The 24,767-nt window shown below is 57.7% G+C and overlaps 4 protein-coding genes across 12 annotated transcripts; 2 read left to right on the plus strand and 2 right to left on the minus strand.

Annotated features, from left to right (window-relative positions):
• Nucleotides 1-7,175, minus strand: BTBD19 (BTB domain containing 19). Of its 4 annotated transcripts, none has more exons than XM_008516020.2 (8): nucleotides 4,925-7,175; nucleotides 3,447-3,660; nucleotides 3,297-3,350; nucleotides 1,808-1,867; nucleotides 1,633-1,701; nucleotides 1,425-1,556; nucleotides 1,193-1,318; nucleotides 1-1,066 (listed from the first exon to the last, which is right to left on the minus strand). In XM_008516020.2, the coding sequence occupies exons 1-8, from the start codon at nucleotides 5,008-5,010 to the stop codon at nucleotides 932-934; spliced, it is 876 nt and encodes a 291-aa protein (XP_008514242.1). In that variant the 5' UTR covers nucleotides 5,011-7,175; the 3' UTR covers nucleotides 1-931. The 4 variants fall into 4 exon arrangements, with proteins under 4 accessions (XP_008514242.1, XP_070465925.1, XP_070465922.1 ...); XM_070609824.1 differs by lacking the exon at nucleotides 4,925-7,175 and adding an exon at nucleotides 3,870-4,117; XM_070609821.1 differs by having other exon boundaries at nucleotides 3,297-3,660; nucleotides 4,925-5,158.
• Nucleotides 6,410-7,939, plus strand: DYNLT4 (dynein light chain Tctex-type 4). The gene is made up of 3 exons (XM_070609825.1): nucleotides 6,410-6,522; nucleotides 7,000-7,070; nucleotides 7,158-7,939. Exons 1-3 carry the CDS (start codon nucleotides 6,418-6,420, stop codon nucleotides 7,840-7,842), a joined length of 861 nt encoding a protein of 286 aa, XP_070465926.1. The 5' UTR covers nucleotides 6,410-6,417; the 3' UTR covers nucleotides 7,843-7,939.
• On the minus strand, nucleotides 7,856-17,834 carry PLK3 (polo like kinase 3). Of its 2 annotated transcripts, none has more exons than XR_011537399.1 (15): nucleotides 12,482-12,868; nucleotides 12,218-12,325; nucleotides 12,006-12,122; nucleotides 11,735-11,864; nucleotides 11,566-11,653; nucleotides 10,653-10,748; nucleotides 10,364-10,562; nucleotides 10,122-10,248; nucleotides 9,833-9,924; nucleotides 9,520-9,613; nucleotides 9,299-9,382; nucleotides 9,043-9,205; nucleotides 8,766-8,895; nucleotides 8,492-8,688; nucleotides 7,856-8,384 (listed from the first exon to the last, which is right to left on the minus strand). XR_011537399.1 is itself a non-coding variant. In XM_070609813.1 (15 exons), the coding sequence occupies exons 1-15, from the start codon at nucleotides 12,689-12,691 to the stop codon at nucleotides 8,193-8,195; spliced, it is 1,944 nt and encodes a 647-aa protein (XP_070465914.1). In that variant the 5' UTR covers nucleotides 12,692-17,834; the 3' UTR covers nucleotides 7,856-8,192. The 2 variants fall into 2 exon arrangements, 1 of the variants encoding a protein (XP_070465914.1); XM_070609813.1 differs by having other exon boundaries at nucleotides 8,492-8,605; nucleotides 12,482-17,834.
• Nucleotides 16,932-24,253, plus strand: BEST4 (bestrophin 4). Of its 5 annotated transcripts, XM_070609815.1 has the most exons (13): nucleotides 16,996-17,131; nucleotides 17,540-17,732; nucleotides 18,595-18,652; nucleotides 18,824-18,921; nucleotides 20,126-20,289; nucleotides 20,382-20,476; nucleotides 21,035-21,268; nucleotides 21,475-21,629; nucleotides 22,103-22,180; nucleotides 22,477-22,674; nucleotides 22,796-22,876; nucleotides 22,981-23,135; nucleotides 23,312-24,253. In XM_070609815.1, exons 4-13 carry the CDS (start codon nucleotides 18,898-18,900, stop codon nucleotides 23,586-23,588), a joined length of 1,461 nt encoding a protein of 486 aa, XP_070465916.1. In that variant the 5' UTR covers nucleotides 16,996-17,131; nucleotides 17,540-17,732; nucleotides 18,595-18,652; nucleotides 18,824-18,897; the 3' UTR covers nucleotides 23,589-24,253. The 5 variants fall into 5 exon arrangements, with proteins under 5 accessions (XP_070465918.1, XP_070465916.1, XP_070465920.1 ...); XM_070609819.1 differs by lacking the exon at nucleotides 17,540-17,732 and having other exon boundaries at nucleotides 17,066-17,131; XM_070609816.1 differs by lacking the exons at nucleotides 17,540-17,732; nucleotides 18,595-18,652 and having other exon boundaries at nucleotides 17,110-17,131.
• Nucleotides 24,254-24,767: the final 514 nt, after the last annotated feature.

The following is a 24,767-nucleotide window of genomic DNA, read 5'->3' on the forward strand; positions in this document are numbered from 1 at the left end:
TTAACGAGACAAAAACAAACAGGAGTTTATTAACATGTATACCTCATGGGAGATACCCAGGGAAAATTTAGTAACTCCCTGAGGCGGCCTAAAATACCTGCTTAAATACCATCTTCAGCTAAAGACAAAAGAAAGAAAAGTGTGGGGAGGCCACCAGGAAAAGCCCGGCCGGCAAGGCTAAGGGTAAGCAGATTTCCGTGGGTGCCGCCTCCACCGAGGAGATTCTCTTGTTAGTCATCCTTCTTTTCCTAGTACAGAGAGGGAGACACCCTTACAAACGATTTCCTTCATAAATTCCCCTTACAAAAGGGTAATTTCTATTGTTTTCACAGCTTCTCCGGTTTCTCAAAATAATCAGCTTAAAATAATCCTTATGCCAAAGAGGCCTATCTTGGGGTGACATATTCTGCTACCCTTCAGCCTCTTAGAAGGTAGATGCCACGGGAGGCAGATGTGAGGAAGAGGAAGAAGGCAAGGATGAGATCCAGGATTCCCGCTGGGACACCCACGGTGATGAAAAACACGACGGGGGGCAGAACTTGGGAAAGACGAGGAGGGAGCTCAATTTGGGGCTAAGTCTGAGGTGTCTGCGGGGCATTTAGAGCGAGGTCTCCAGGAGGCAGGGCTGGAATTAAAGAGGCGGCTGACCTGAGAAGATACGTCAAGAAGGCCCAGGGACCGGGTGCAGAGTCAGGGTATGACGCGAAGGAAATAACTTTTGGGTTTTGGCGGGCGGGGAGCCTGGGCCCAGCCCAAGTCCACGTGCACCCCTCCCGCGCCACCCCCAGGGCGCTGGGCAAGGCAGAGAGCGGTCCTGCCGGCGCCCCGCTCGCAGGGCATGCTGGGAGCAAAAGCCCGCTCCGAGCGCCGAGCTTGTCGGGAGCTGTAGTTTGGGACAGGCCCAGAGTTCCCGGCAAGTCGCGGCCTTTGGTCACTTAAAGGGCAGATCCAAAAAGCGGTGATGCTCCCGGGGCAGGGTTCCTCTCCGGCGGCGGCACCGGGCGCCCCGGGCCGCATCCCCTCTCCGCAGAGCGTGGCACTTCCACGCCTCCACGATCTGCTCCACCTGCAGGGGAAGGCCGGTCATCGTGGTGTCCCGCAGTGCCCCCTCACCCCGCAGACCCTGGGCCGCTTCCCCTGCGCCGTTCCCCACGGTGCTGAGGAGATCTGAGTCTGTTCCCCGCTTCCGCACCGGGATGAGCGGTTCCTGCCGGTTCTGCTCTTCCAGGGCGCTCAGCTCCGCCGGGGCCAGCAAGGCCAATCTCAGCTCCTGCACCACTGGGGCCGCCACCTCGGCCACAGGCCGCTCCAGCACTGCCTGCGAACACCAACCTTGAGCACCTGCCCCGCCGCCCGCTCACCCGTTCCTGTCGCCCGAGCCTCCTTCAGCACCCCCACCTCGCACTCCCCTTAGGCTAGCTCACCGCGCCCACGCGCGCCCAGCTCCGGGCCGCCAGGACCAGCTCAGCCTCGTCCACGCAGAGCTTGTCGCTGCGCAGCAGGGGCAGCAACGCGGGCGCCGACAGCTCCAGGAAGCCGCGGGTTCTGAGCGCCTCCTGTGGGTCCGCGAATGGGTCAGGGAGGAGCAGAATGAGGTGTGCGGGGTTGGGAGTATGCAGGTGGGAACTGTACCTGGCTGTGGGCCTCTATGAAGGCTATGCAACGCTCCTGCAGCGGCCCCAGGCCAAAAGTTACGGCAACCTGGGAGCAGAATGACGGAGGTCAGGTTGATGACTGGAGAGGCCATGGAGCCCCAGCCCACCACACTGAGGACTACCTACAAGCCTGTCCAGCAACAAACACCCACCTGCAGGGCCTCACAAACCAGCTCCACATCCAGCACCTTCACCACAAACTCCAGGCACAGCTGGAAACAGAAATGAATATGGGTTGTGCTGAGGTGTCCCTGCTCCAAGACCCCAGACCCACCCCAGAAGCAGTGAGCAGGGCTGGAGCAGGCCCCTGGCAGCCCCAGGCCCTTCCTGACCTCCCAGGCCGGGGGAGGCCGGCAATCACCAGGATCTGAGACTGGGCAAGCCCGGGCAGGGTGGGGGGTGGGGGGGACAACGATGGGAGGACGCATGGACTAGGGATTAGCAGGGCCAAGCCCAGCAGCGCCCCCCTCCAGCACATTCCCCACTAATCAGACTAGATAAGAGCCATTCAAAATCCCACTCTCAGGGGGCCGCCCTGTGGCCCTGTGGTTAAGTTCACGGGCTTTGCTTTGGCGGCCCAGGGTTTCACCAGTTCGGATCCTGGGCGCAGACATGGCACCACTCATCAGGTCATGCTGAGGCAGCATCCCACATGCCACAACTAGAAGGACCCACAACTAAAAATACACAACTGTGTACCAGGGGGGCTTTGGGGAGAAAAAGGAAAAATAAAAATCTTAAAAAAAAAAAAATCCCACTCTCCCTTTCTTTCAGGATGCTACGAAGACACTTCTGTTTTAACCAGAAACTTGAATTTCATCCATGACAGCTCCCTCTCACCCTCACGTCCAGAAAAGCAGTGGCTCATGCCAGTTCCACTTCTCTCAAAGCCACGCGCCTCACTCTTGGGCTTCCACTGCCACCTCCACCCCCACTAGCCTGGTGAGCCCCCCCTACCTCTCCCAGTCCCTCTCCCCTGAGCTGCCAAATCCTCACTCACCTGAAACCTCCAGTGACTCTCCACTGCCCTCTGGGTCAAAGAAGCCCAAATTCTTGAAGATCCTGCATGACCAGCCCCTGGCACCCTCTCCAATCTCATCTCTCCCTCCTCTCCTCTCACATTCTAAGTCCAGCCCCACTAAATGTCTCACTAGCTCCTTTTGTGCCTCTGTGACTAGAATGCCATCTTTCCATTCCCCCTATGAACAAACTCCTATCAATTCTACCTGATCCAACACAAATGTTTCCTCCTCCAGGAAGCCTTCCCCTCCTCTCTCCCTGGTGGCAAGACTAGAGACACCCTCCGTACAGTCTCAGCACCTTTTACCTTCACCCATCACACTTCTTATGCCACCGAGTGAAGAGTTTTCATGTGTCTGTCTCTCTTTGAAGAACAGGAATAGGGGCTAACTTATCCTGGCATCTACAGCACCAGCCATAAACACCCCCTATGCCTCCAAGGCACACACGTATCCTTTTGCACACAGGCCCACACAAATGTCTATTCACACAGAGAGACACCCATAATTCTCTCTGTATTGGTCCATATTCCTCTCCAAGCCAGAATATGTGTGAGGCAGGGTATGAACTGAACCCATAAGAGGCAAGGGAAGCGAGCCAGGGCCTGGCACATAAACGCACCTCACGCAGTTCCTCCAGCCCGTACTCCAAAGCCGCAGTCAGCACCTCCAGCACCTGCAGAGGGGGTGGTTGCCGGAAAGGAAGGGAGTTCCCCTTGTCCCTCAGCCCATCGCCTCCCTCGCCACCCAGCCCTCTGCCCGATGGGCTCACAGAGTGGCGGTGCAGCTTGACACTGTTGGTGTACAGGAACTCCAGCACTGCCAGGAAGGCCTCGGCTGGCACAGTGCTTAGGACCACGGGGCTAGGCAGCCCGGGGCCCAGCTCTGGGCCCAGAAGTCGCTGGAAGAAGTTGCATCTACAGGCCAATAAGCACCGGTGGGCAAACACCTCCTGCCGTTCTTGACCGACCACAAAGCGAACATCACTGTGGGGAGAGGGGCAGAGAGCCAGGGGAGAAGAGGCCAGAGGCTAGGGTGCAACTCTAGGCTTAGACTTGGCCCACTTGGGGCCTTCGTTTTCTTGTCTGTCGTAGAAGAGACAGGGCTTAGTCCTTCCAGCTGAAGGTCTGGGACACGCAGGCCTGGGTTCTTGTCCCAGCTCCACCCTACGATACCTCAGCAAGTGACTTCCTACCTTGGAATCTCAGGTTCCTCACCCATGAAATGGCATGGTAATCCTAAACCCTCAAGTCTCAGAGGAGCTGGCTATGCTTGATCACTGAGGGAGCACCAGGGCTGATGCAAGACTGATCCCACATACCCCCCTCCCCACCTCCTCCCCCTATGAAGGGAAGCTCTTCCTTCATAGACTGCAAAGTCAGCTTTTTTCAGCCTCCTCCAGGCAGGAGGGGGTGGAGGTGCAGAGTGCACTGGCAGCAAACTGACACGGCAGGCAGTGATGCAAAATCATGAGGCCAAACCACATTTTCCATCTTCATGATCACTTCCGGCCCCAGCCTCTGGGCCTCTGAACAACATAAGGGGTAGGAGGGTGAAGATGAAGCATGAGCTTCCTGGAGCCTCCTAGTCCCAGGTCCAAGCCCTGGGGTTCCCACTACTTAGATCAGACTGCAATCCTCAAAGCAGTAGGGTTATTTGAGTCACCAGCCATTGGGGAGGAGCCCAGCTCCAAGGCAGTATGGACAGAAAGCTGCATTCTATTCTACTGACCAGCCCTGCCCCACACTCCATCCCTGCTTTCAGACATCACTAGCACCCAGAGAGCCCCAGGCAGCAGCCTTGAATCACTTCCTGTCTGAGACTGACTCAATCTCTAGAGCTTTGTTCCTCTTGTGAATCCCCAGTTCCCAGAACAGGGTCATCTGCTCCTCTGCCTCCCCAGGGAAGGACTCAAATTACATCCCATCTCTCAGGATCCAGAGGGCAGAGGGCTCTTCTTCTCTGCCAGGAACCCAAGATCCAAAAAAGGAAGGCCTTTGCCTGAGGTCACACAGCCACTCCAGGCTCCAGCTCCCAGTGCCCCCCCTCTAGCTCTCAGGATATCGCGGACACTGAGTGACCAGCAGCCATCCTCTCCACGTGACTTCCCCAGACTGAGTTCACCAGGGAAGAGGGTCAAGTCCTAATTCCCCACCTCTGCATTACCCAAGCTTCCTCAGAGTCATGGGGCCCAGCAGAGGAAGCTAGGGAAAACCCAGACAGGAAGCCAGGGAAAACCCACTTCCTCACCTGTATAGGGGATTGTTGATGAGGCTTCGGAGTGCTGTGGAAAAGGGCGCAGACTCCCCATGCACAACCAGTCCTGGGATCTCCATGGGTGGGGCGGGGCAGGGGAGTAAGCGGGTGGAATACCCTAGGAGACCTCTTGTCTGTTGGTCTGTGGGAGGCGGTAGAAGGGAAGGAGCAGGAGGCCTGGCCAGGCCCTAGAGCTGGTAAGGAGACTAGAAAGGCTTGAGAGGGAGGGGCAGGAGCTTGGGAGGCCGGATTGCTGAGAAACTAAAGTTTAGAGACCAGGCAAGAGAGGCCCAGGTTCCTGAAGAAGGCATCAGAGGCCGGTGGAGGAGGCGAGAGGCTCGGCTTGGGGATGGGAACTCAGGGAGGGGGCCAAGAGAGGCCAAGGTGGAGTGGACAGGATCGGGGAGGAGAGGCAGGCGGTGGATGAGGCCCCAGTTGGGAGCCTGCCCAGGCAGCCGGGGTGGGAAGCCTGTGAGTTTCCACGGAAACTGGAGCCCAGCCTGAGAGGAGGCCCCGCCCATCTCCCACAGGCACTGGGAAAACTTTAGCCCTCAGAGGAGCCCTGAGCAGACAGAGGGTCTTAGCACCCATGGTCCCTGCCTGTCCTGGGTTCAGAGTTCAAACTCCCTGTCCCTCCTAACCCTCCCCGCACATGTACACAAGGTCAGGATCAGGATAGCCAGGCCTGGGGAACCCCCTCCACAGGGAAAGTCCTCACCCCCATGGACAGTCAGGGACCAGACCTGGCTTGTTTGGGAGGGGGCAGTCTTGTCCCTCCCCAAGGTGGGTCAGGTGAGGAAGTGTCAGCTCTGACACAGGTGTCATGGCCTCTGGCATCCCTGAAATGCAACTGCGGTGGGCGGGGCAATGTGGGCACTATGGCACACAAGAGGTTTGGCCAGCTGGGGACAAGCCCCAGGACGTTGGGTCAGCAGGGGTCAGGAGGCTGCCAAGTGGAGTCACGACTGTTGCATCAGGTCTGGCTGCCAACAGCAGAGCCGACAGACCTCCCCTCCCCCTGCTCACAGCCTTGAGCTGAGGAAGTCATCCAAGCCCCACCCTAGCGGAAATGTTTGTCCTTGTTGAGGCTGATGGAGAGACGATAGAACCATGACGTGCTCCTTCCTGTGGGCCTGAATCCTGATTCCTGAGCAGCCACCCTCACAGCCTCAAGGTCTCCCCATATCCCAGGCCTCTGCAACTTGCTCACAGGATTGAAGAGCCAGGCTTCACAAGGGTAGAAATAGACAGTGGCTCAAACGGGGGGGAGGACACCTTTCTGACCAGAGCCCCTCTCCATCTGCCGCCTCAGTTGTCCTTGTCACGGTAGTATGCCCCTGGGGTCTAAACCCCTGCTGTCCCCTCTCCCCTTATGACTCGGGCACCCCGCATTGAGCACGTGCTCGTGGTAGTACACTCCCAGGTTAAGCCAGAGCCAGGACTGGAGGGAGGGAACCAGGAAGGGAGGAGTGCTTGCCCAGCAACCCATGGCAACCCCACAACACAGGCAAGGGGCCCTTATCCTCCCACCTGCCCATCAGGACTGTGGAGCTAGGAGAGAGCTCGGAGGCCAAAGGCTGCAGGTGACTCAGGTGCCTGTGGGAGTTTCGGTCGGGAGAAGAGGGCAGCCATCCCAGAAGTGATTCTGGAGGTAGGACCAGAGGCCAAAAGCAGAGGGTGGAAGGAGCTTCCTGAGTCACCTGCCCCCAGCCTCAGCCAGTTACGGGGGAGATCTTTGTGCCAGCCACCCCAGGAGCAGGCAGGTGTGGAAGATGGCTGGATTCAATACCCACAGGGCTAGAAGGATCCATGGGGTTGAAAGAGTTGGGTCTGTCTGTCCCTCCCCTGTGGTTAGGGGTTGGAGGCACCATCTAGCTGGGGCAAAGGGCAGATATAGCTTCCCCTTCTCCTGCTGGCGAAGTCAGGGGGAATGAAGAACAGGAGGTGTACTGAGAGCTCATGAGCTAACCTCCACAGTGCCCGCGGGGGGAAAGTGGGGCTCAAGGGCAGGGACTAGCCCCAGATGACAATCTGAGCAGCATCTCTTCCCTTGCTTATGTCCCTAACAGCCCTTAACCTCTAAGCACCTAGGAATCCACACAGCCCCGGACTATTTGATTCACCTGTCCCAAAAACACAGGTAAGAGGTTAGGGGTAAAAACCCTTATCACCGAGTAAGAGACAAGTTGGTGCACAAGGAAGGCCAGTGAAGGCCATCCTGTCCAAGTGTGGGTCTTCCAGGCGGCAGGTCCATGGCTGGCAGGCCTGTGCTCTCCGGACTCCAGGAGGAGGAGACTGCCAAAGATCCTGGGCCGAAACTGTCACCGGTGCGGCCCCCAGGCCGCCTGCCCAGCATTGATGAGGCCCGACCAGCAGGCCCGGGCCCGGCCTCCCGCCGCAGCTCCATACTGGGCCTGGTCTCGTCCTTTTCACGCCGCAACTCACTGGCCGGACCAGGCCCGGGTCCCGGGGTTCGGCGTCCGTCGCTGGGCCCCGTGCCCCCTCTAGGTTCGCGGGTCAGCTTCTCGGGGTTGCCCCTGGCGCCGACGCGTCGCCTGGCGCCCTCTTACCGCATGGAGCCGGCGCCAGGGCAGCGCTGGGAGGTCGCGCGCGCGCAGCGGGCACTGGAGGCGGCGCTGGCCGCGGGGCTGCGCGACGCGCGCTACTCGGGCGCCGAGGCCGGGCCGCTGGCGCGGGAGCTGTGCGAGCTGGTGCGCGTGCGCGTGCGCGAGCTCAGCCCGCCGCGCTACAAGCTGGTGTGCAGCGTGGTGCTGGGGCCGCGCAGCGGCCAGGGTGTGCGCGTGGTCAGCCGCGCGCTCTGGGACGCGGCGCGCGACGGGCTGGCCTCCGCCACGTTCACCAACGCCACGCTCTTCGCCGTGGCCACGGTCCACGGGCTCTACTGCGAGTGAGGAGGCCTCGAGATTCTGCAAAACCGTTTATTCTCCCAGGAAAAAGCCTTCCCTGGGGCCCCCATCTGAATAAATAAATGTCTGTCAATAAATAAAAGTGGTCCATAAATAACGCCCCCTAGCTGGGGGCTAAGGCTCAGGTTTTTCTTGGAGAAGGGGTTGGACGCAGTTAGGACAGGTAGCCTCCAACCCCAGTAAAGCTGGTCCCTGATTTCCTGGGGGATTTGGCCCAGAGCCCCCAGTGAGGCACCAAAGAGACAGGGAGGGCCATAAAGGCAAGGGCCAGAGCCCCACAGGCACAGGCCTCAGGCCCGAGGGCTCGGGTGGCGGCCTGCTCTGCGGGTTGGGGCCTAGGTTGGGCAGCGGTCCCGGAGCAGGCGCAGAGCATAGCCCAACCGCTGCCGCAGGTCTGGGGAGCAGCCCAGCTGTCGAAGGTGGGAGGCGAGGTAAGTGCAGGCGCTGCGATTGCGGGCCACAAAAGTCACCAGGAGAGGCTCCCAGCCACTAAGGATCAGCTTGGTGTGGTCTCCATAGAAGTTCACCTGTGCACGGGAGGTGGCACTGATCAGAGCCTAGGCCCAGGTCCAGTTTCCTCCCCAGCACCCTGGGCCTCCCAGACCTTCCCCCCAACTCCAGGCGAGGCTCTTACCTGGACAGTGCCATCACTAAACAGCATGAGTAGGGCCTGGTCAGTCTTGACCCACTGCAGCAGAAGTGGGGGGACAGGCACCTCCACTTCTTCCACACTGGGCAGATCTCCACCCTGGGAGCAACGGCAGGTCACTTGTCTCACATAAGTCAGGCCCCTCCCCATCGATGTCTCCCTTAGAGGTTCAGCCTCTAGCACTGAGCACCCCCCAAAGGAGAAGAGGAAGGGATCAGGATGTGTTAGTCCTCAATGTGCCCCACCCCAGTCCACACACCTTCATGAGGCGCTGCTCCATGTAGGAGGCGAAATAGCGCAGGACACCCAGCTGAGGCTGCAGGGCCCGGGGCACAGCACCCACGGAGAAGGAGAAGTGCTTTGTGCTGGTGGGGTTGTAGTGCACAGTCCTGGAGGGGAGGAGACAGAGGTCAGAGGGAGCCCTGCACCAACACCCCTCCAAGAGACCCCAGGCCCCCGAGCCTGGGAGCACACGCCAAGGTGCAGCCCTGCTGGGGACAATGGTCTGGATACAAGGCCCCCCTAACAGCACTTACTTTCTGTTGGCTGACAGGGCCATGTGTGTGCCATTGTTGAAGAGCACAGCCACACGGCGGCTGGACAGCTGATATCCAAAGCCAAACTTGTTGGAGTAGTCAACCCACTTGCTGACCCACACCAGAGGCTCTGGCTGTGCCAGGGGAGCCGGGTTCTGTTCCGCTGCCGTGGGAGAGGAAGGAGAGAGGACCTGTTCCTGGCTGCCCAGCCAAAGAACTCCCACCACCATTCAGGAGTATCAGGCTCCACCCATACCTGGGGGCATGAAGGCCAGGCAGTTTCTCAGAGCACAGAGGGCTGACTCTACCACTGTGGCCACAGTCAGACCTTCTTCAAACCCTGAAGGGAACAGAGCACTGGGGATCAGGCATTAGCTCCTGAGGACCCAGGCCATATCCCTCTGCTGTCTGCTTCCCTCTCGTGCCTGGCCTCAGCCACAGCCACCTCTAGCACCTCTCATTCTCCAGGCTGCTCACCATCTCCACTACTCGCCAATGTCCCACGCGGTGAGCTGTCTTCAAGTGCTGTCTCTACCAGGCTGACGGGGGCTGGACCAGAAGCTGCTGGAGCCTGGGGGGTTGGGTAGGGGAAGGCCCCGAAAGCCACATCATTGAGAGTCCCTGGCCCAGCCTTGCCCTGGCACCCAAGGTCAGCCCCGCCTAGCTAATGAGGCACAGCCAATTAGGCCACCACGAGGCCAGGTGCTTCACCAGCCTCTTTTATCCCGGGCTTCGCGCAGCTGCTACGGTGGGGGTGAGTCAGGGAACACTGCCCACGTGAGCACCTCACCTCGGGCCTGGCATCCTGATGGCCAATGGATGTCCGAGTGAGGCCGTTCGCCAGACAGGACACCTCGTCCCGCTCCTCAGGATGGTTCTTACCTGAGTGGGGGGAGACACAGCCCTCAGTATCCTGCCCAGCCCCGCTGGTTCCCACGGGGATGCTACAGATAGGGAAGCCCAAGTGCCTGTGTAACACACTCTCCCCAGGGGTCACAGGCACTCCACACCCTCACAAGGTATCTAACAAGCCCCCCTGCCACTCTGTACCCTCAAAACCCCTGACATTCCAGACTCACTCTTGTTCTTCTTCCTGCCAAAGAGGCTCTTAGTGACTTTGACAAACAAAATCTTAGCTGCATTAAGGGGTATCAGGTCCGGGACTGTCACACAGCTGCTGACAGGGAGCCGGTCGGGGGTGTAGCCCTGAAGAGGAAGTCATGTGAGTAGAGAAAAGAGGCCCCAGGGGTCCTGTCACCTGCTACCCTTCAATTCCCTGAGAATATGCAGACTAGACTTAGGTGTCTGCTAAGCCGGAGACCTTGGTAAAGAAGTCATGGCGCAGGATCTGGTCAATTGAGGGGCGGTCTTGGGGCGAGGCTCGAAGGATGGCGGCCAGGAGCTGCCGCGCAGGCAGTGAGAGGCTGGCGGGCAGCGTGTAGTGGACCTGTTTGATGCAGCGGTACGTCTCCTTCAGGTCAACTGTCTCAAAGGGGGGGCTCCCACATAGCAGCGTGTACCTGTGGGGCAGAGAGAAGTGGGTCAGGAGTAGAGCGGAAGGTATGCCCCACTCGTCCACACACCTGTGTGCAGATGACCCTGAGACTCACATGACACAGCCCAGGGACCACACGTCTGCCTCGGGGCCGTGGCCCTGCCTCTGCAGCACTTCCGGAGCCACATAGTTGGGGGTGCCACAGATGGTCCTGAAAAGGGGTAGGGAGGAGGAGAGGGGAGGGTTCAGACCCAGCCTGGCTAGCCCCTCCATCCCTGCCCCCCACTGTGAGTCCAGACAAAGCAGCTGCCTGTCACCAAAGGCCAGAAAACTCCTGCTTGTCCTGGGACAATGGATGCTGGGGATGGCAGCTGAGTCTCCGCCCACCCGCCTGGCCCAGCTGCTCAGCTGCTCTGCAGGACATGGGGAGGCCCTGACCGCCAGCCCGGTCCCCTCCTCCAGGGTCAACAGAGGATCCATCACTGATCCCTTCCTCCTTCCCCCACTCCTGTCTGTCAGACACCCATACAGGCTGTCACCTCCTACAGTCTGTGCCACACACACCAACACCAGCTGTCACATCCCTCATAAACACGCATCTGCCACATGTGCTATCCATGTCACTCATACCCAGTCATCGTGGCCACAGCAGGGTCTTTTTACACAGACACAGGGTGTCATGTCCTGCCGTCTCCATACTCTCAGTCTGTCTCACACACACATTGCTTACGTCACCTTCCCCTGTCCACACACAGGATCAGTCATATTCCTCCAAGAATCCTTACACCCCCATCTGTCTCAGGGACTCAGACGTCCATAGGACCCTCAGCCTCTCCACCAGTCCCGGTAACCCAGGCTGCCACTCCATCTTCACACATACACACAAACAGCCCATTATGCCTTCCCCACCTATCTCACACACACATCAGGAAGTCATCCCACCTCCCACATACATACACACTATCTGTCTTGCACGTCATCCCTGTCACATACCGACTGTGGCCACCCCCCCGCCCCCAAACACTCACTTCTTCCTCTGCTCTGGGGGCTCCAACCGGGTTGCCAGCCCAAAATCCCCCATTTTCAGTTCCATGTTCTCGGTGATAAAAAAGTTTCCTGGACGGGGGCAGAGAAGTGTGTCAGACTCCTTTCTCTCTGCCTCCCCGCACCCCCATCCTGCTGGCCCAGGAGTCTCACCCAGCTTGAGGTCTCGGTGCAAGATGCCCTTCTGGTGCAAGTACTTGAGTCCGGAAAGGATCTGCCGCAGGTAGTAGCGCACCTCGGGCTCCAACAGGGTGTGCCGGGCCTTCCAGATGTGGGCCAGAGACTGTGGAGAGCGCCTACCTCAGCCCCTGGTCCGCCCTCCCCGACCCTCCCTCCACCTGTCCTTGCTGCGGAAGAGTCAGGGCTCCAGGTTTGAATCTTAAGGCTCCCTTTCCCTCGCCACCGCCGCCATCACCTCCCTCACCTTTCGGCTGCAGAGCTCCAGGAAAATGTATATATTGTCAGCATCCTCAAAGTGGTGCGAGAAACGCACGATGTGGCGGTGCTGCAGGCCGCGGTGAAGCTCAATCTCGTTTAGGATCTGTAATGGGGGCACGAGGTTGTTATCCTTCAAGGACTCCAACGCCACCGTCCCCACTCCACCCCTTGTCCACTTGGCCTGGGCCCCGGGCCCACCTTCTCGCGCTGATGCGGCTTGGTGATGCGGCTCTGCGAGATGACTTTGACCGCGTAGGCATTGCCGGTCTCTCTGTCAGTGGCCTCATAGCACCGGGCGAAGCCCCCCTAGGAGGAGGGGGCATCAGGCAGGACGTTCCAGCGGAAGCCAGACCTGACCCGCAGATGTCCCCGCGCGGAGGACAAGCGCTCCCACCCCGCCTGGCGCTGGTAGAGGCAAGCAGGGCCTCTCTCCACCCTCGCTAGCACCACCCCCCAGCTTACCTTGCCCAACAGGCGGCCTTTGAAGTAGGTGCGGCCGCTGCACGGGTCCGTGATGAGGCGCCCAGAGTCCGGCGCCGGTGGCGCGGCCAGCATCTCCAGCTCAGGTCCGGGCATGGCACTCGGAGGCGGCCCGGGCCCAGCGGGTGGCGCGGGCGGGGCGTCCGCACGCGGGAAGGGGCGCGGGGACAGGAAGCCGGCGGCAGGCTCCATGCTGGTGGCGCGTCGCAGCGCAGGCCGGGCTTGTTCTCGATTCCGCCCGGCCCGGGCCACGCGTGGCGCTGCCTGGATTTGCTACGCTGCGCTCGCGCCCGAGGGAGCCGGGCGTATTTATCAATGAACGCCAGCACCCTCCCCGGCGTGTAGTCATTAAGAGCCCGCCCCCTTCCTGGCGGCGAGTCACAGGGAAGCCACGCCCCTCCCCTGGCTTTACGTCATCAAGAAGCTCCTCCTCCCACCCGACTCGCCTCGAGGCCCCGCCTCCTGCTCACGGCTTAAAGACGCAGGCTATACTGCCACTCTCCGTGCGGGTGTGAACAGGTCGTAGGGTCCAGCCGTTTCCCCGTCCCCGCACCACCCTGCCCTGGTGGCTGACAGTCCCGCTAACAGTCGCCCCCTTCTTTCCCCGTCCTTCGGGGTTTATGCTGGGCATAAGTGGGCAGTGGAGCTGGGCATCTGGGCAGCCTCCCCAGTAACTAGATGTACTGTGGGGGAAGTGGCGCGACGCTCGCTTTCCCCTTTAAGCGCGCGGGACCGTGCGCTCTTCCTAGGCTCTTGGCAAGAGCGCCCAGGCCCAGCCCAGTGCTGCCCCCTTTAGGGCCTGGAAGGAATTGCACACTCCTGAGCCTGGCTTGCGGGGTCGCATTGTGGGGGTGGGGCTGCCATGTTAAATTTTGGGGTCAAGCAGAATTTGGCATTCAATGCTTTTACTATGCGCCTGTCTGCATCTTCTGATACCCACTCCCACACTCTTGAGCGGCAGATCTTAGGTTCTAGCAGGGTCTCCTGTTCCCTTTCCCTAAAAACACCCGCTGCCCTAAGCCCGCAGCCAAATGGCTAGAAAGTGAAGAATGGGAATTGGACTTTCTCAAATCTAGCGATGGACAATTGGGCAGGTGGTCCCGAGGCCATCTGGACTCCTAGACCCCTGGTCCAAGTTCTCCCTTCCCAGAGCCAGAGACAGACAGAGATGGGGTCTTAACCCCTCTGGAGTGTTTGTCCTAGGATCACAGGCTTCCTCCTGGCCTTCTTGTCCTTCGTGCCTCTCTGCCCTCACTCTGTACCATCCAATCAATTATTAAGCCATTCAGTCCTCAAAGATTTATTGAGAGCACCTGCTAAGTGCCAAGCACTGTCTGAATAAGACTGATCAAGGCTGTAGCCCTCATTTAGTTTACGTTCTGCTTGATGGAAATAGACAATGGGCAAGTATATAAACAAGGTAATTGCAGGCTGTGAAAAGTGCTATGAAGGAAGTAAACAGAAGAGCTTACTTTAGCAAGAGTAGCCAGGAAAGTCAACAAATGTTTATTGAGTACCCAATCCCTGTCAGTTTTATCTCCCAAATATCTCCAAAATCTATCCACTTCCGTCCATCTTCCCCTCACACCCTAATCCGGGTCACAGTCTCTCTGGTTGGGATTGTTGCTATAGCACCTTCCTGGTCTCCTTGGCTTTAGTTTCATCTGTTCATCCTCCCTCCATATGGCCATCCCACCCAATCCCTCATCAGGCCCACAAGGGCCCACTCTCTAACCTTGCCCTTCATGGCCACTGAAGGGAGAACCAAAACAGCCTGAGATGTGGGGAAATACTGGTAGCTCAGATGAGTGAGGGAGACTGGGGGACGGGCGTGGGCAGGAAGGACTTAAATGCCATACGCAGGAGTTCGATCTTTATCCTGCAGGTCAACAATTTTCCTGGGGGGAGATGGTACTAGTGGGGTCAGAAAAGACAAATCCGCAGGAGAACTGGAGCTGAGGCATGTATAGTTTGAAAAGGCATATGTGATGCTGCAATTTTATATTTGGAAAATAAAGCAAAATGTCTTTGTATTAGTTTGCTAGGGTTGTCATAACAAAATACCACAGACTGGGGCCGGCCCTGTGGCCGAGTGGTTAAGTTCGCGCACTCCACTTCAGCGGCCCCAGGGTTTCACCACTTCGGATCCTGAGCACGGACATGGTACCGCTCATCTAAGCCATGCTGAGGCAGCGTCCCACATGCCACAATTAGAAGGACCCACAATTGAAAATATACAGCTATGTTCCGGGGGGGGAGGTGGAGGGCTTTGGGGAGAAAAAGGAAAAAAAAATAAAAAATCTAAAAAAAAAACAATACCACAGACTAAGTGGCTTAAACAACAGAAATTTATTTTCTCACAGTTCTAGAGTCTGGAAGTTCAAGGTCAAGGTATTGACAAGGTTGATTTCTTCTGAGGCCTGTCTCTTGGTTTGTAGACGGAGGTCTTCTCCCTCTGGCTTCACATGATCTTTTTGGCTGTGTCCTAATCTCTTCTTCTCATAAAGACACCAGTCAGATCAGATGAGGGCCCACCTTAGGCCCCATTTTAACTTAATTACCTCTTTAAAGGTCCTATGGCCAAATACAGTCACATTCTAAGGTAATGGAAGTTAGGACTTTGTACTAGCGTCAAAACTACCTCCACCTATCTTAGGTTTTCAGATGGGGCTCTTCAACAAAAAGACAGATTAACAGAAGAAAAACAAACAAGTTTATTAACATGTATAATTTATGTACACATGGGAGATATCCAGGGGAAAAACGATTAACTCTCCCATGTGGCTTAGAATTCAGGCTTAAATACTATGTTAATAGGGAAAGGGGAAGGGGAGCGTAGGCCTCCAGGGGAGAGTAAATGATTTCTGGGAAGATGAATGGGCCCTTAGAAGAGTGGATGGGAGATATGACAGTCTGTGACTCAGTTGGTCTGGATGTGGGACACATAGACTTCCAGTCTCCTCTCCTGTGATATGAAACTCCCGGGAAGGGAATTATGACCATTGAGTTTCCTCTGAAGGATCTGTCTTTAGGTATATAAGGGGAGTTTAGAGAAAGCCTCTCTCTGCATTTGCTGTTTTTCAAGTGTCTACAGCTCAAAATAATATGCCAAAATGGCATATTCTGTTACCCTTCACTGACTTCTCTCCTTGGGAAGTTAAAGAGATTCTTGAGCCCTCCTCCAGAGCCAGGACACCTGAAGGGCATCCTCCTGGACGCTGTATCTGAGGGGCCTGGCATCCTGCTCTGCCTCTTCCCTCAGTGTAACACATGCTACCATTATGCACCTGCTGTGTACCAGGCACTGGGCTAAGCATTTATCTTATTGACTGCTCACAGTAATCTTATGATGTGGATGTGATTATTATCCCCATTTCACAGATGAGGAAACTGAGGGTCAAGGGTTAAACTTTTTGCCCAAGGTCATATACAGTTACGAAGAGGCAGAGTCAAGATCTGAACCCAAGATGTCTGACTCCACTATTCACCAAACCTGACTTTTTTTGGGGGGTCACTTGTTCTCTGCCCTTGTACCTGTCCTACTACACTGCTGCATGTCTCCATGTCCTGCTTACTAATGCCCTTTCTCATCCCCCAAGACTCTCACAACCTCTGCCCAAGCGGAGTTCTTCTGAGCTCTCTGGGGCTCCATTCCCCAGAAGCTGCTGTCAGGCCCACTGCCCCTAGTTGAGGACATATCCCACACTCCTTGCCCCCTGGCAGCTCAGAGTCAGAATCTCTTGACAGTGTCAGGTCACAGAGGTCAAGGAAGTCTCTCAAGAATGAGAGATGCCAAGAAGGGTAGGACTCAGGAGGGGGCTACTGGATTCAGCAATGAGGGGATCTCAGGTGTCCTTGGTGGATGCAGAGGGGGAAGTGCTAAAGGCGGGCCAGAGAGAAGAGAGATGCTAATAGCCACAGCAGCTTAGGGACCTGAGGGACAAGCTTACCAGGTGCTATTCGGAGCACTTTATAAATATTCATTCATTTACTATTCACAACAGCTCCATGAGCTAGGTATTATCATTCCCACTTCCCCATGGGGAAATGAAGCACAGAGAGGCTAAACGGCTGGCCCAAGGTCAGGAAGGTCATTCATGGTGGAGTCTTGATTTGTAAATCTAGGCAGTCTGGCTCCAGACTCCATGCTGTAAACTGCCAAGCCATATATCCAGCTCTCAGCTGTGAAGGCAGAGGTGGTTCGGACCAGAGGAGAGGGAGAGGCAAGAGGTAGAGGACAATAAAGAAGGGTGGGATAAATGATTTATGGCGGAGTGCTTCCCTCTCCTGGACCATAAACCAAAGGGACCTGTCAGCAGCTGGGAAGGGAGATAAGGTGACTCAGGAGGGAGGGTCTGGGTGGGACCTGGGGACTGCCCCTTCCTGGGGCAAGGCTTCAGGTCCTGTACCTTTATCCGTGGCTCTGTGGGAAATTCACAGCCCAGTGATGCAGAGTGTTGCTAAGAGGCAGAAGTGTGAGGGCCACAGACGGGAACGGGGGCAGAGGAGTGAAACGCAGTCAGCTGGGTTGCCCTCAAGGAGTGCTGTCACAGAGAAGCTTCCAGGACCTCAGGGCCTGAGCTCCTGTGGTCCCAGGGCCTGGCTTCCCGGGTACAAGACACTCTTCAAGTGGTAAGCAGCCCAGAATGCTCTAGAAAAGCCACAGATAAGAGCTTGGGAAGGCGCTGCATGGCCTTGACAGCTGAGGCCCTAGAGCTAGTATGTCGCCCCCCCCCCCCAGGTCAGGTGGTCATTCCAGACCTCTGGGATACACACACACAGAGTCCTATTCCTTCCACACACTGACATCTCACCTGGGCCCTGGAAGGAGGCTATAACTCCTTAAGGCCATTCGTAGGTTTCCAGACCTTGCTCACCTGGGGAGTTTCTCACAAAAAAAGGGGAGGGGAACAGATGTCCTTCAGGCTAAAAGGGACAAAAATTTTAAAAAAGGAAAGAAAGAGAGAAAAGAAAAGCCTGCCTGGGTTCAAGTCCTCCCCAGGTTTATCACGGTGAATCAGATGCAGTCTTGTCCTCAAGGGTCTCACAGGCTGGAGGCGGAATCTCCCTGTAGACGGCTCACAGACAAGGATGACTAACCGCTGCAGAGAGAAACCCAGAGGGCTTTGAGGAACGACTGGGGGAAGGTCACGGCAGGCTTTCTGGAGGACGCTCTGAGCTGGACCTTGAAGGAGCAGGGAAAAGGAGCAAGGCCAGAGGCTGCTGATGGAGGGTAGGGGGCGCATCTCAGAGGGCCTTGTGAACCCAGCTTAAAAGCCAGGACCGGGCACTGTTTGGCTTGGGGACAGGCTGGCAGGGCATCGGGAAAGGTTTCTGCCTTGTTTTTTGTTTTTTGAGGAAGATTAGCCCTGAGCTAACTACTGTCCAATCCTCCTCTTTTTGCTGAGAAAGACTGGCCATGAGCTAACATCCGTGCCCATCATCCCCTACTTTATATGTGGGACGCCTGCCACAGCATGGCCTGGCAAGTGGTATGTAGGCCTGCGCCCGGCATATGAACCAGCAAAACCTGGGCCACCGGGCAGAACGTGAGAACTTAACTGCTGTGCTACCAGGCTGGCCCCATCTGCCTCTTTTTTTAGCTGAGGAGGATTCACCCTGAGCTAACATCCATGCCAATCTTCCTCTATTTTTTAGTATGTGGGTTGCCAGCGCAGCGTGGTGACTAACAGAGTGGTGTAGGTCCATGGCCAGGAACCGAACCCAGTCACCAAAGCAGAGTGTGCTGAACTTAACCACTAGGTTACCATGGCTGGCCAGGGTCTCTGCCTCTCAATCTCAGGAGGATTGCCTGGTCGTGGGCGCAACAGTAGACCAGTAGGTGGAAACCAAAGGGAACAGATTCGGCTTTTCATGGTAATAGCAGTGATCCAGGCTCTGGGCATTGTTTCTTTGAATCCCCCTGATTGTCCTGGGAGGAAGGTGTTATTGATCCTGTTTTGTAGAAGAGGAAACTGAGGTTCAGAGAGATGAGGTACCGTGTACAAGGTTACAGAGAGCTAGAACTCAAACCCAGGTTTGTCGGACTCCCAAGCTTGTGCTCCTAGCCACCTCTCCACGCTTCCTCTCTTTAGGAAACCCTTGCACCTGAAAATCAGCTCACAGTGTGGGGGAAGGAGCTTCCTAAGACAGGTCAGAAGTGGGACCCCCACTCCTAGGTTTTTGCAGAGCAAGACCCCCAGGGATAGTGGTGGGTCTGAGCTAGTGTTCGATTTCCTGACCCCAACAATTCAGCACTGGGCGGGGGGTTGGGGGGGCGCTAATTGAGCCGGTGCCTCAGGTAGTATTTCCTCTGTTTGACAGATGAAGAAATTGAGACCCACAGGCCCACAGGTGGAAACGGCCACTCAAGATCCTGGACACCGCTAGCAGTCAGGATGCAAGACACAGGGCTGAGAAGGGTCTGCATCCCAAGGCCTGAGACCCAGATCTGTGGCCTCATCAGCCCTGTGGAATGGGGATGGGGAAGGGCCAGGCCAGGCCAGGCCTCCCAGAGCCTGGGCTGAAAGCCTGCCAGTGTGGCCAGTGCATAGGACCCTGGTCCCAGGGCTCAAGCCCTTGTTTAGGTCCAGTTAGGCCACCTCTAGCCTTTCAAGTCCATCAGCTTGGGTTTTGAATCCTGCCTCCAACACGTCCTAGCTGGACGACCGTGGGCAAGTCATTCACCTCTTGGAGCATCAGCTGTGAAATGGGGATGATTCCCACCTCATGGGGCTGTGACAAGGATTCCACGAGAGGGTGATGAGGTGGTGCCTGTGGCACAGTGCGTGTCACTTAGTCAGTGCTCTGGGATCTGCAGCTGTTAGATTATAACAATTTATCATGCATCTGTGTTCTCACCTGGAGCGTGGGACAGTAATCCCTGTCATCCTGGCTTCAAGGCCATGGTGTCACCTGTGTGAGCTATGGGGTCAGTGCAGATGGCAATTCTGTCGCTCAAAGCCCAGCCCAGCCCTGCAGGGGGAGGGAGACCATCCAGTTCCCAGGACCAGGGGAAGCTGGGTGACAGCCTCAATCCATCAATGATAACCTCAGTCCAGTGAAACTTTATGGGCCCACGAGGTACTTAAGTGTCTGTGGGGTGAAGGTGAGCCCAGTTCTGCTTCCTCCACGCAGGCTGCTGCCCAGAGCAGGTAGGCAGGTGTGGGGTGGGGGTGAGAGCACCCCGGGCCTTGGGAGACCAGCCATCAGCTTTGAGAGCAAGGCCCCAAGGGACAGTGGTGGGTCTGGGCCAGAGCTGGATCCCCTGTTCCCAGCAGCTCAGGGTCTAGCTACTCTGCAACCTACAAGTGGAAGAGGAGCTTGGGGAAGCCTCAGGCTCCTGAGGGTGTAGATCTCAGCTCCCCCCGCCCCCTCCCATGCCGGCTGAGCTCTGGAGGGGTGGGGGTATGCTTTGTCTGCTCTGCAGCTTCCTCCCCCTGGTCTACCGACACAGGGTGAAGGCTGGGGGTGGGGGGTGGGGGTGGGGTGTGTGTGTGCACGCGATCAGAGTTGAAGGGAGGTTGCCTGGGGAACTAAGCTTGGCGATGAGAAGGCGAGCTAAGGAGAAGGCTTGCTGAGGGGAGGGACAGCTCTGGGGGCAGCTCTTGTGACCTCCTGCCCCAGGCCCCCAGCACCATGACGGTTTCATACACCCTCAAAGTGGCGGAGGCCCGCTTCGGAGCCTTCTCTGGCCTGCTCCTCCGCTGGCGGGGAAGCATCTACAAGCTCCTCTACAAGGAGTTCCTCGTCTTCGTCGCCCTGTATGCCCTGCTCAGCATCACCTACCGGTGCGAGGGTGCGGGCGGGGCTCAGGGATAGCCTGTAGGGGACCAGGCTGCCCACCTCCCTCTAACCCAGGCCTACACCTGACCTTCCCCAGGCTGCTGCTGACTCAGGAGCAGAAGCACGTGTATGCTCAGGTGGCCCGATACTGCAACCGCTCTGCGGACCTCATCCCCTTGTCCTTTGTCCTGGGTAAGCCTCCCTCCAGTTCTCCCTGGTATCCCTCTTACATCTTCCCTGGCCTTTGCTGTGGGGTTGATAGCTCTGAGGGTCAACAAGAGTAGGCTTCGCAGGCATGGGAGCTGGTGCTGGTCCAGGATTTCCAGAGGGCTAGGCCGTCCCTGTCACCTACTGGACCCTCACTCCCAACAAGGCACAAGACACCTGCTGGCCTCACAACTCTGCTCTGGGTACTGGAGGGGAGCTGGAGAGAGATGACACCCCCTCCTCGCCCTCACCAGAAGAAGGGCTCAGAGTGAACCATCACCTGCCCTTGAACCACCACTCTTCCTCTGCCGGAGGAGGTTTGCACTGCCCCTTCCTCCCGGTCTGGTCTAGCACATCAGGGCGGGACCAGACGAAGAGGCTGTCCTCCTGACAGCCAGGCCAGGCTCTGGAGCCCAGTGTGTCCTTCCCTCTGTCTGGGTTCAACCTGGCCTGGACCAGGAGCTCTGGCTGGGGGGCAGGACAGACCGACTCCCAGACCCTCCATCTTCCCTTCCCGTCCCCCCTACCCATGGCGGCAACTAGGTTTCTACGTGACCCTGGTGGTGAACCGCTGGTGGGCCCAGTACACAAGCATCCCACTGCCGGACCAGCTGATGTGCGTCATCTCGGCCAGCGTGCACGGCGTGGACCAGCGTGGCCGCCTGCTGCGCCGCACCCTCATCCGCTATGCCAACCTGTCGTCGGTGCTGGTGCTGCGCTCGGTCAGCACCCGCGTGCTGAAGCGCTTCCCCACCATGGAGCACGTGGTGGACGCAGGTGCGCGATGGGGTGGCCCTGGGGCCCGGCCCACGGCCCAAGGCAGGGGCGGTGCTGGAGGAGCCCTGGGCAGGCCAAGGCCAAGATCTGCCCCGCAGGCTTCCTGGTAGGGCAGGTCTGACTCCCCAAGGGGCGCTCAGGACCCCAGGGAGGCGGGTCCTGGGGGCAGAGGATAAGTCTGCGCCCCACCCACTTTATCCCCACAGGTTTCATGTCCCAGGAAGAGAGGAAAAAGTTCGAGAGCCTGAAATCCGACTTCAACAAGTACTGGGTCCCCTGCGTCTGGTTCACCAACCTGGCAGCTCAGGCGCGGAGGGATGGGCGAATCCGTGACGACATTGCTCTCTGCCTGCTCCTGGAAGTGAGTCTGCCCAGGCCCAGGCCCATCTGCTCCCCTAGCCCTGGCTTTGCAAACTGGAATAATAATTTTCATACCCAACACTTATATGGTGCCAACCATGTACCACACACTGTTGGAAGCACTGTACTTACATTAACTCACTGAACCCTCAGAAAAACCCTTGAGATAGGCACTATTATCACCCCTCTCTCACAGATGAGGAAACTGCCGCACAGAGTGGAAAAGAAACTTGCCCAAGTCACACAGCTAGTTAGTGGAGCTGGGATTCACACAAACATTCCGGCTCCAGGGTCTGTGCTTGCAATTACTTTGCTAAACTGCTTCCCATCACAGGCCCCCAGCCTGCTGTCACCACCGAGAGCAGACTGAGCCTCCAGACCTGGCCCAGGCCGCGTTTGTGCTGGGCTCGCCTGTTCTTTTCCTGTTCTTCCTTCCTCACCTCCACTGACTTCCTCCTCCTGCTGTTCCACCAGGAGCTGAACAAGTACCGGGCCAAGTGCAGCATGCTTTTTCACTATGACTGGATCAGCATCCCCCTCGTCTACACCCAAGTAACTGCCTCTCACCTCCCCAGTCCCAGTGCCTACTGTATGTTCCGTGCTGTGTGTGACACTGAGACGAACTAGAGATGGTACCTGCCTTGGGGCCGTTCAGTTCAGTGAGACACTGAACAGCCTAGGGCTCGTCCTCAAAGCCCCGCTGGACTCCCACTGAGATGCCCCCATCCCCGCTGGTGCTGCCACACCTCGCTGCGTGTTTTCATTACTTGTCAGACTTCCCCACCGGCCCTCAGGGGCAGGGACGGCATTTCTCGCTGTCCCACTCAGCCCGGCTTCCCCTTCTCCAGGTGGTGACCATAGCAGTATACTCGTTCTTTGCCCTCTCCCTGGTTGGCCGCCAGTTTGTGGAGACAGAGGCAGGCGCTGCCAAGCCTCGGGAGCCTCTGGAGCCAGGCGGGAAGCCAGGGCCAGCGCTGGGGGACCTGGACATGTATGTGCCTCTCACCACTCTGCTGCAGTTCTTCTTCTATGCTGGCTGGCTCAAGGTGGGCACTTCAGGTGGTCATGCCAGCCTGCTCTGTAGAGACGTGGGCCCAGGGCTCATCCCACCTCTGGGGACAGAGCATGGGGCTCTGAACCCCGAAAACACTGTCTTACAACCTGCAGGTGGCTGAACAGATCATCAACCCCTTTGGTGAGGATGATGATGATTTTGAAACCAACCAGCTCATAGACCGCAACTTGCAGGTGAGCAGAGGACTGGGGGCAGCTCGTTGGCCTCTCCCTCCCTGCCAGCTCAGCCCGGGTAAGGAGAGAATGGGAGGATCCTTGTGACCTGCTGCCCGCCCCAGGTGTCCCTGCTATCCGTGGACGACATGTACCAGAACCTGCCTCCGGCCGAGAAGGACCCCTACTGGGACGAAGACCTGGCGCTGCCGCCCTACACTGTGGCCACGGTGGCCGAATCGCTGCGGCCTTCCTTCCTGGGCTCCACCTTCAACCTGCGGTGAGTGGCTCGCGCTGTCGGAGGCAGGACTCGACCTGGCACGCGTGCCCCAGGTTCCCCCCGCACCTCTGGGCGCCAATGATTCGGCCCCCCAAACCCTCCCGCCCCCCGTCCCCTGCCGGAGAGCCACTCAGCCGGCGCGCCGAGGCTCGCTCATCCCGCTCTCCCGCCCGCAGCATGAGCGACGACCCGGAGCAGAGCGTGCAGGTGGAGGCGTCCCCCGCCTTGGCCCGGCCGGTGGCCCCCGCGCAGACCCCGCTGCTGGGCCGCTTCCTGGGAGTAGGAGCGCCCTCTCCCGCCATCAGCCTCCGGAACTTCGGCCGCGCACGGGGAGCCCCCCGCACTCCTCACCTGCTGCGCTTCCGGGCTGAGGAGGGCGGCGACCCCGAGGCCGCGGACCGCATCGAGGAGGAGGAGGCTGCGGAGTCAGGGGATGAGGCCGGGCAGCCCTGAGCAGAGGCGGAAGGGCCGTCCCGCCGGCTTCCCCCAGGCCCGCCCCCGCCCCCGCCCCCGCCCCTCCCTCCAACGCCCACTTGGCGGGCCGCGCCGGGTCCTGCCCTCCGGCTCTGCTAGAGCAGCACTTCCCGGGGGCCCTGAGCCGGAGCATTTAGGGACGGACCTTGAAAGAGGAAGATGGCGGGAAGGGCCTGAGCCAGGGCTGGGAATGTGCCCACCTTGGAGGGAGAAGGTAGGATGGATTGCTTGGCGGAGGTGAAGCTAAAAGGATACATGGGGCGAGGCATAGAGGACGAGAGCCCAGGAGCGCTCATTTCCTTGGCATTGGGGGCCAGGGTGGGGGTCCGTTCTCAAACTGGAGGGGGCATCAGCATTACTGTTTGTTAAACAATTCTGAGTACCACTGCCAGCGTTTGATTCATTCCGTCTGAGATGGAGCGCAAGAATTTGCGTTTCTAGTAAGTTCCCAGGTGATGCTGCTGCTGCTGTCTAGGGATCACAATTGGAGCCATACATAAAAAGATGTGTAGAAGGGTCTATCTTATCCTGATAGCCTTACTTTGAAGAGGGGTCAAAGTGTGTATGCTGGGGGACTTTTGATTTATCTGTAATGTTCAGTTTTTCGTTTACAATGAGAATGTATTCATTTATTACTTGTGCAATTACACTCGTTTAAAATTGAACTGGCATGCTAGTGCTAGGATAAAGGTATGGGAATCTGCCCTAGAGGCTGATGAAACTCAGATGTGAAGGCAGCCACACACCACTCAGCCTCGACTTTCAACCTGTGGGTGGAGTGCCTATCTCTTCTCTGCTCCCACCAAACGGGGAGAAGGGCAGTTTAAGGGATGCCAGCTGCGGTCCATCTCCATGGTGGGCCTGCGGTGCTGGGAGCATGCGATAGATGGTAAGAGGGCGTGTGAACAGCCCTCCTGGGGAGCACTGGATTGGAGTTGTTGCTAAATTTACCTCCTCGAAGATTCCTGCCCTCTAAGCTCAGCCTCCACTAAAGAAATTGGTAAATGCCAAAACTGAATGTTACGGCCAAAGGATGACCAATGCCAGCATTCAGAGAGGAGGCAGGAGAGTGTAGCCTCTGCCATTGTCGACTGACTGGATTGTAACACTGGCTTTGCTACTTTCCTGCTGTGTGACCAAGGGATACTGAACATTTCT

The sequence above is a fragment of the Equus przewalskii genome, chromosome 2, assembly GCF_037783145.1.
Source record: "Equus przewalskii isolate Varuska chromosome 2, EquPr2, whole genome shotgun sequence".
NCBI lineage: Eukaryota > Metazoa > Chordata > Mammalia > Perissodactyla > Equidae > Equus > Equus przewalskii.